Raw genomic sequence first — 9,402 nt, 5'->3', positions numbered from 1 at the left:
AGATTATTGTATCGTACTAATTATTACGTTGTTGCTCGTGTGTTTATCGCATTTTAAATTATTTGTATCGTACTAATTATGTTGCTAGTGTGTTGTATTGCATTTCAAAATATTTGTATCGTACTAATTACGTTACTTGTGTGTTGTATTTTAAATTAGGCAAAATTACACTACAGGTCTTTTATCTTATTTTTTTGTAACACTTTGGTCCTTTATCTTTTTTCTGTAACATTTTGGTCCTTTATCTTTTATTTGTAACACTTTAGTCCTTTATTTTTTTTATCTGTAACACTTTAGTCCCTTTTTTTAACAGTTTGGTCCTTTATTTTTTTTATTTGTAACATTTTGATCCTTTATTTTTTATAAATAAATAAGATAAGGACCAAAGTGTTACAAAAAAAAAGATAAAGGACCAAATTGTTACAAAAAAAAGATAAAGGACCAAAATTTTACCAAAAAATAAGATAAAGAACTTGTAGTATAATTTTGCCTTTTAAATTAAGTTAAGATGATTTGTATCGTATAATTTCATTAAATAAATTTTGTTTTTATTACAAAAAACTAAAAAATAAATCGTTAAGTGTTAATTATTTTAATCGATAATTGTAATTTTATGTAATCATAAAAACAAAAATATAAATTTAAATAAGAATATGAAATAAAAAGTGGTGGGGTAGAGAAAATGGTGGGGTAGAGTGTTGAATGAAAAAATTATTGGAGAGGGTAAAAATTGAATAAGTGTTAAATAATTATGTGGAAGAAAAGTTTTGGTGTTGAGAGACCATTGTACATGGTGTTATTCGGGGAAGAAGATAAACTATTTTACAACTCAGCATTTACCTTTTTTGTTTAATTCAGTCGCAATAAGACAAAAAAGGCATCAAAATACAACTCACTCCATTATTTTTTAGTTTAAATATAATCCCCACTCTAGAACCCGTCTTCACTCTTTCATCCTCACTCTCTCTCTCTCTCTCTCTCTCTCTCAGGTATTCTCTTTCTCTCTCTGATAATTGTTTCTTCACTTTCTCTAACTCATCAGAAAACGTGCATTTTGACTATCTCGATCCTTGCTTCAACTTTTACTACCATTCATTCATTTCTCAACTGTATTTGCTTCATTTGGTTACACCACTTTACCACCAAACTACTTCTAAATTCATTCCTAAAAGCTACTCCTAAAATTTTACTAGATTCGCTGCTTCGCTTTTTCTTTCTCTGTCTTTTTTATCGAACATCTTACGGACAAACCGTACTTTTACCTTTTTTTCTAGTCAATGTGAGTAAACTTGTTTTTTTTTTCCATGTTTGTTTCAGATCTTAGTTTATATCTGCTTCATTTTTATTTCTATTATTTGTTTTTATTTTTTTTGCTGTTTGTTTCATGTACATGCAATCATCTCTGTTTTTTTAAATCTGAAATCGGTAGTTGTAGTAATAGTAGTAAGTAGTAAGTAATTAAGCGATTATTTCAAACGTGCGTTTGGATTATCATTTAATTTGTGTGCACAAAGTTTGGTAGATAGTTGGCTGTTATAATGAAGTAGTAGCTTGCTTAGTAAATTCGATTTAATTCACTTTTTGCTTGTTTAGTATGTGTTTGATTTAGTGTTTGAAGCTCTAAACACGTGATTAGTTCAGCTCCTGCTGTGATTTTAGTTAAGCTACAAAACTAAGCTTCTGTGTGAAGTTGGTATTTCACTGTAATTTTAAAAGAATCCATTGCAGATCCAAACATATGCTTAGTCAAAAAGATCACTTTTTGCTTGTATTGGTTCTTTTTGAAATGTGTATAGCCAAGCTTTAAAAAAAAAGCTGTTGTGTCAGTGAGAACATGCAATTTCAACAACTTGGACCACTAGTGTGAATAATTAACTTTTATTAGAGCTGTGATTGTGAAATTTCAAAGGAGTTACATTTGTTTTTCTTTGTTGCAGTAAGAGACGAGCGTTAGCAATGTCGGATCTTGAGGCTCCCCTGCGCCCAAAGAGGAAGAAGATTTGGGTTGACTACTTTGTTCAGTTTCGATGGATCCTTGTTATTTTTGTGGTTCTTCCCATTTCCTTCACACTTTATTTCCTAACATACCTTGGGGATGTGAGATCTGAATGGAAGTCCTTCAAGACGCGACAGAAGGAACACGATGAGAATGTCGAGAAGGTCGTCAAGCGTCTCAAACAGAGGAATCCCTCAAAGGATGGTCTTGTTTGCACTGCTCGTAAGCCGTGGGTCGCTGTTGGGATGAGAAATGTCGACTATAAGAGGGCCCGTCATTTTGAGGTTGATCTTTCTGATTTTAGGAACATACTTGAGATTGACCAAGATCGAATGATTGCTAGAGTAGAGCCCCTTGTTAACATGGGGCAGATCACCAGGGTGACTGTGCCTATGAATCTTGCACTTGCTGTGGTTGCTGAGCTCGATGATCTTACTGTTGGTGGCCTCATAAATGGTTATGGGATTGAAGGAAGTTCCCACAAATATGGCCTCTTTTCCGATACTGTTGTAGCCTTTGAAATTATTTTAGCAGATGGAACTCTTGTTAAAGCCACCAAGGACAATGAGTACTCTGATCTATATTATGCTATTCCGTGGTCTCAGGGAACACTCGGGCTTCTTGTTGCTGCCGAGGTCAAGCTTATACCCATTAAGGAGTACATGAAGTTAACCTATAAACCAGTTGTTGGTAACCTGAAAGATATTGCACAGGCATATTCTGATTCTTTTTGTCCTAGAGATGGGGACCAGGATAATGATGAGAAGGTTCCCGACTTCGTTGAAACTATGATTTACTCTCCAACACAAGCTGTGTGCATGACGGGGAGGTATGCTTCAAAAGAAGAGGCCAAGAAGAAGGGGAATAAGATTAACAGTGTAGGGTGGTGGTACAAAACGTGGTTCTATCAACATGCAGAGACAGCACTCAAGAAAGGACTGTTTGTAGAATACATTCCCACCAGAGAATATTATCACAGGCACACAAGGTGTTTGTATTGGGAGGGAAAGCTTATTCTCCCATTTGGTGATCAATTTTGGTTTAGGTTTCTTTTTGGCTGGTTGATGCCCCCCAAGGTTTCTCTTCTCAAGGCAACTCAAGGTGAAGCTATTAGGAACTATTATCATGAGATGCATGTTATCCAGGATATGCTTGTTCCTTTGTACAAGGTGGGAGATGCACTAGAATGGGTTGACCGTGAAATGGAGGTATACTTTTCCATTTACAAACCTTCATAATATTTTACTCAGTTTATTTTTTCAGACTATGTTTCATTCAGGGTAAGGCGGTAAATCATTTAAAATTATAGTTTCAATCATAAGAAACTAAAGTTGGGGATGAGCTTTCAATTGGTTGTTTCATAAACAAAGCCCATTTCCTTTGTCTATTATGATATGATACGTAGCAATTGGTTTCCTCAACTTGTGTTTTCCACCTTTCAAGTTTACTGCTTCTCCAAAAAACTTGTATTACCAAGACCCCATTTACTTTGTGAAAACATTTTCGATTTTTATTTCCTAAAATATATTTTCATTTTAACTTGCTAATAAGAATATGTGAGAGTCTTGAAGTGAACCACTGTGATGGAGAGAAGATGAAATGTTAGCTAGAGACGGTGCATTTCTGAAAATAATTATTTTGCATTTTCTTTGTTTCCAAAAAATGCAAACAATTGTTCACTTCAAGAGTTCATTATCTCTTATTCTTAAGTAAACTTAACACGGATTGAGTAAACTTTACACGGATTTTAGAAAATAAAAAATGTTTTCGTAAAGTAAACATGGCCTAGTTTGTCTCGGTATTGTCTAAGTAATGCTAATTTTTTGAAAACATTGTTCTATTTTATATCAATTCGAGCTGATATGTGGGGAAGTTGTCTTAAGAATTCAGTTTTCTTGTATGATTGAATTACTGCTATCATATGTTTCTTTGTTATGTTATTGATTTTGATTTTCAATACAGATCTACCCCCTGTGGCTCTGTCCACACAGACTGTTCAAGCTGCCAGTCAAAACTATGATTTACCCAGAAGCAGGCTTCGAGTTGCAACGCAGGCAGGGAGACACACAGTATGCTCAAATGTTTACAGATGTTGGAGTTTACTATGCTCCTGGTCCTGTATTAAGGGGTGAGGTGTTTGATGGTGCAGAAGCAGTGCGTAAAATGGAGAGCTGGATGATTGAAAATCATTGTTTTCAGCCTCAGTATGCTGTCTCTGAGCTGAATGAGAAAAACTTCTGGAGAATGTTCGATGCTGGTCTGTATGAGGAGTGTAGGAGGAAGTATGGAGCTGTTGGGACTTTTATGAGCGTGTACTACAAATCAAAGAAGGGCAGGAAAACCGAGAAGGAGGTGCGCGAAGCTGAGCAAGCGCACCTTGAGACTGCATATGCAGAAGTTGATCAACCAGCAGACTAACTTGGAATTCTGATTCTTCCTGATGGTAGAATTTGTTGCACCTTGTTGTCTCTGAACTTGTCTTTATCTTTGAATTTTCGGATCTTTAGCTTCAGATCGGCTTAGTTGCTGATTCTGTTTTTGAGTTTCCAATGTCTTTTTATTAATTATGTGGACCTAACTTGATGATTTTAACTGTTTGTGACTGATATGGCTATGTCTACGAGAGAAATTATTTTCCTTAAATAAAATACAATGCATGTCTCTACGTTTTGATCAATGTAGTTTTTGGTTTGGTTTGGTTCCAAACGAACTTTGCCACAAAGGAACTTTTATAGATGCACTGGTGGTTTCAACCAAACATGCACAGTTGAACCTTAGCACATAATGAGGGAAATGGATTAAGTGAATTTGGTTTTGGTGCAGTCAAGCTGCAGTCATGATCTGTCATCTGTCTGATCAAAATCAGACAGCTCAGAATTTACTACAATCCTGAATTTTTTAAATATAATAATTTTGATACTAAAATATTAACTGTCTGATTTTGATCAGACGATAATGATCTAACTGACTGCATGTAGTCATGGGTGCTGACTGCATCCAATCCAGGTCCAATGATGAGTGCAAACATAACATGCATCAAACCCAGTGTGTCAAATAGATTCAGTCCATAAAAGGGATCCACACACTAAAGTGTGTAAAATGAGTATTATCCACCATTGATTAACAAATCAAAGGTGAATATTGCATGTGTATCATAACAAAATTGGTTTTGGATTCAAGCTTATTGTTTGTTGAAATTACAACTTTTTTAGTTGAATGAATTGTGGATTAATAGAGTAAGGATTACAAGAGAGGGGAATACCATATGTAATATGACTTATCTCTTTTATATATTCAACATTTTTTTAATTCGTAAATGATGTTAAACTTAATTGCTCATACTTGAAATTCAACAATCTCACCCTCCTTGGTACGATTTGGTGAGGGAGCGAAAGTGTATGTATTGCATCATATATATGAGGTGTGAAACTCAATATTGTTGGATTTTAAGTATGTGCGATTAAATGTCACATAATCTATGAGTGGGGAAAAAAATGTTGGATATATATGAGAAATTATTCATTATTGCTATTTGCGCTATATGGATTCCCCAACATTTTTATAATAGAGAAATGTTTTTGGAGTCATGTGAACTTAACTCAATTGGTAGAGATATCAGCATTTTATATGCAGGGGCCAACCAGAATTCGAACGTTGGACACTCCACATATCCACCTTAAAGGTGGAATTTGCAGTCAAAACGCTACCTGACCCAAAGAATAAAAATGTTCTTGGATTTTTTTTTTGAAACGAAAATGTAACATCAAAATATTGTTATTTCTATAAAAAGGTGTTCTAAAAATTTCTCATGAATGAAAAAGGTGTTCTAAACATTATCTTTCGTGTTGTACTTTTAGTTCCAATTCCAATAATATTTTTCTTTATAATAAAAGAATAATAAAGTCGTTGTATAATATTGTAAAAAAAATAAATAAAGTCTTTGTATATATTTCTTTCTACGAGCCTTGGTTACATTTGAATACATGAATCTCCATACGGTCAATATATTATAGTATAAAAAATGGTGACTTGAAATTGATCACGTTTTCCATTCTCAATTAGAAGAAAACGGAAAAGCAAGCAGATTATGACCCCAGACACGAAATCATTCATTCAAAGAATAAAAAGAAGAGAACTAATTATAAATTATAAAGGCAAATTCTTAACTACCCATTGCAATGAATTGGGTAGAGCAGCCCATCTGACTTGTCAAAACTATAAAAAATGTGTAATTCTTAATATTAGTAACATACTTTTATGTAATTGTATTTTAACCCCTCTTACATTAATGCTCAATTTTTTGATTAACAAAAAATTTCATATTTCCAAAGTACTTAATCTCCCAACGTTATTTTTGCATAGCACAATTTTTTTTTATAAGCTTTTTTTTTATAAGTTTTAGCACAGCATGAGCAGATCATCAGTCCCCTACAGTACTCTTCACCTCTCATTATTATTTTATTTTTTTACGGATCCTCTCATTTTTTTACTAAATTATTATTTTTTTTAATCTTTATCACTAGTATTCGGTCCACTGACCCATCTAATTTGGTTTGGGATCAGTTTTGTCATCAGTAGGTTCCAGCCCCTCCCGATCACAGCTGCGGGGGATCGAAACGTGATCCTCTCTACCAAGTTCATGTCAATCACCGTTGAACCAACTAACTATTGGTTAAATTATTATTTGTTCCTATTTTTAAGCGTATCATTTTTTTTGGTACATCAGCATATCATCTTTCTATATTATATATATAAGTGAAATTACGATAAAGGATATAAAACTTGCAAAGTGGTTAAAAGCAATAACGATAAATTAATAACTTTAGCGGTAAATAGATACTATAATTAATATTATTTATTTATAAAAAAATATTATCTTTAAATTCATTAAATCCATGTATAATCCTTCAGTTACTATTATAAGTAAAAAAAATTATTTTTTAGATTCATTAAATAATTTAAAACTATCAAATTGAGTTATTCAGGTCCCCACAACTGCGATCAGGATGGAACTGAAACTATTTGATGCTCAAATTACTATTTAAAAGTTTTTTTATTGTGCGTGTAAAATATTAGTATTGGGAGATTAAACTTAAGCAGAGGTGTATGCAGTTCGGTTGAACTAATTTTAGTCAAATCTGTTATCGGGTCCGACCAAAATTAAGTGGGTTGGGCTGAATGTAAAAACTCTTTTTTTTTTTGAATTTTTTTTTCTACCCCAACAATCTTCATTCTACCCCAACAACCAAATTTGAAATTATAAATATGCCCTCATATATAATGTAAAATTGAAAAAAAAAAAATCATTCTCTACCCTGATCAAACAAAGTGTTCCGGTGTGAGTTTGACGTTTTAGGAAAAGTAAGTGTAATTTTACATACCGGTACACTTTTTTGAAGTGTGCCGGTTCGATTTGTTCACCGATACACTTAAAAAAAGTGTTCCGGTATGAATATTCATACCGGTACACTTGCTTTCAAGTGTACCGGTATGCTTTCAACGGTTTTGATTAAATTTACATATTGGTACACTTTTTTCAAAGCGTACCGGTTCACAGTGATTTTTTTTAATTTTTTTTCCAGTGGTGCGCACCAAAGGATCAGACGGTAGAATTAGGCATAACAGAGGATGTGGAGAGTCTCGACAACATCAGGGGGAGCCGGAACACGATGAGCCTTTGCCGGCAATGCTTGAGCAGCAGGCTGTGCAGCAGGGTTGGCCTGGAGGGCCGATCGATACGAGTCTTTTGACTCGATACGAGCAGCATGTTGCTCGTTATGTATGGTTTGGTCAAGTAATACTTTGTGTTCTGGTAAAAACTCAAAGGGGATTGTATTATTGATTAAATGGTGTGATTACACTTGGTTCAATCCCAACAACCCTGGGAGTTTTATAAGTCAGAAAAAGGATCCCTTTACAAATGAAAGTAGGAAGCTATTTATAGAGCATCTAGTCTTCTTCTCCAAGCAAAGGTTCCGGAGAATCCGGTCTTTAGCATCTTCTTCGGTGGTATAGCGTGAAAATAGGGATGAAAACCTTGGTCTCCAAGCTATGGCGGTTGTGGGAAGTTGGTTCCTTCCTTCCCAAGTCAGTTGCTAACACGGGGAAGAAGAAGATATTTTATAATAATGCGGAATTCACTTCTGGGCGTTGTCATGTTGTCGTTGGTCACGCCTTGGTCTTGAGTCGCCTAAAGTGACGTTTAGGGCTTTTTTGGATTTGGGCCTAATATTCTTTCTTATATTAATTGGGCTTGTTGAATTTGCTTCTAAGCCCATTGCCCAGTCCACTTTGTTTGTATTGTTATTATTTGTTAAGTTATATTGATCAATTTTTTTTAAATTTGTTTTGTTTATACTCTCGTTACAACTGTTAAATCCTTATTTTGAATACAAATTTAATGTTGAAATATTATTATAGTTCATTTTCAATGTCTTATGGTATGCATCCAATTATCCGGTCTAATTTATTATTCACAATGCATTTTTTTAATTATATGTAGGAACGTGTCGTAGGTGACAAAATTGAGCTACGAATAGCATCTTTAGGAAAAAATGTAGCTGACAGGGTTCCTGATCACCATCCTGAAATTATTCAAGGGTGGTTGAATATTTCGGGGTTGTGCTGGCTTGAGCGGACTAGCTTGAAACTTACTGATCCACAACTTCTATCCGCATTTGTTGAGAGGAGGCATCCTGAGACATCGTCATTTCACATGCCGATCGGCGAGATGACTATTACTCTGGACGATGTGACATGTCTTTTGCATCTGCCTGTTAGGGGTCACTTTTATACTCTTCTATCAGTTACTCAGGAACAAGCTGCGGCACTTGCAGTTGAGTTGTTAGGGGAGGAGTATCAGTTTGCATTGCGAGAGACTGCAACGCAGAGGGGTGGTTATTTTTCACAGCAGTGGCTATATGAGAGTTATATGAGGAATGCCAATTTGTACAGGAGATATGACAGCGCAACCAGGGCATGGATGTTGATGTTGGTTGGATGTACCATTCTGACTGACAAGAGTTACACACGTGTGGATGCCAAATGGCTTGTTATGTTTAGAGATTTGTCTGCATGTCATACATTTTCTTGGCCCAGTGCTGCATTGGTTTGTTTACGATAACTTGAACGATGCATCCATGTTTACTACAAAGGCCCTTGCAGGGTATGCGACACTTCTACAGGTATGCGACACTCACTACAAAGACATAATTTAAATGTTGCGTAATTAAACTTTTTTTCTCTTTGAAATTTTAAGTCCTTATCAATTAATTAATTTGTCCTTATCAATTTTAATAATATTTCAAATTTTATGTCTTTCATTGTGATTTTACTCCATTAATAATATATGTATAAAAATATGAGCAAAATAATAATCTATGCATAAAAATAAAAAAAAAAATTAT

At 34.5% G+C, this 9,402-nt stretch overlaps 2 protein-coding genes across 3 annotated transcripts; both read left to right on the top strand.

The window, feature by feature from the left end:
* Positions 1-900: 900 nt before the first annotated feature.
* On the top strand, positions 901-4,673 carry LOC123917714 (delta(24)-sterol reductase). 2 transcript variants are annotated; one of them, XM_045969517.1, is made up of 3 exons: positions 901-989; positions 1,938-3,204; positions 3,959-4,673. In XM_045969517.1, the coding sequence occupies exons 2-3, from the start codon at positions 1,957-1,959 to the stop codon at positions 4,412-4,414; spliced, it is 1,704 nt and encodes a 567-aa protein (XP_045825473.1). In that variant the 5' UTR covers positions 901-989; positions 1,938-1,956; the 3' UTR covers positions 4,415-4,673. The 2 variants fall into 2 exon arrangements, with proteins under 2 accessions (XP_045825473.1, XP_045825474.1); XM_045969518.1 differs by having other exon boundaries at positions 946-1,279.
* Positions 4,674-7,682: 3,009 nt separating this feature from the next.
* LOC123914817 (protein MAIN-LIKE 1-like) lies at positions 7,683-9,119 on the top strand. Its single transcript, XM_045965990.1, has 2 exons — positions 7,683-7,790; positions 8,499-9,119. Exons 1-2 carry the CDS (start codon positions 7,683-7,685, stop codon positions 9,117-9,119), a joined length of 729 nt encoding a protein of 242 aa, XP_045821946.1.
* Positions 9,120-9,402: the final 283 nt, after the last annotated feature.

This window comes from Trifolium pratense, linkage group LG3 (genome assembly GCF_020283565.1).
Source record: "Trifolium pratense cultivar HEN17-A07 linkage group LG3, ARS_RC_1.1, whole genome shotgun sequence".
NCBI lineage: Eukaryota > Viridiplantae > Streptophyta > Magnoliopsida > Fabales > Fabaceae > Trifolium > Trifolium pratense.
Note: the sequence above shows the minus strand (reverse complement) of the source record. Positions and strands in the feature narration are given on the sequence as shown.

Bases quoted from the DNA above. Each gene is read 5' to 3' on its own strand.
- LOC123917714 (XM_045969517.1), top strand. From the start codon at position 1,957: ATGTCGGATCTTGAGGCTCCCCTGCGCCCAAAGAGGAAGAAGATTTGG. The intron at 3,205-3,958 runs GTATACTTTTCC...TTTTCAATACAG, and splicing joins GGGTTGACCGTGAAATGGAG to ATCTACCCCCTGTGGCTCTG.
- LOC123914817 (XM_045965990.1), top strand. From the start codon at position 7,683: ATGCTTGAGCAGCAGGCTGTGCAGCAGGGTTGGCCTGGAGGGCCGATC. The intron at 7,791-8,498 runs GTAATACTTTGT...AATTATATGTAG, and splicing joins GTTATGTATGGTTTGGTCAA to GAACGTGTCGTAGGTGACAA.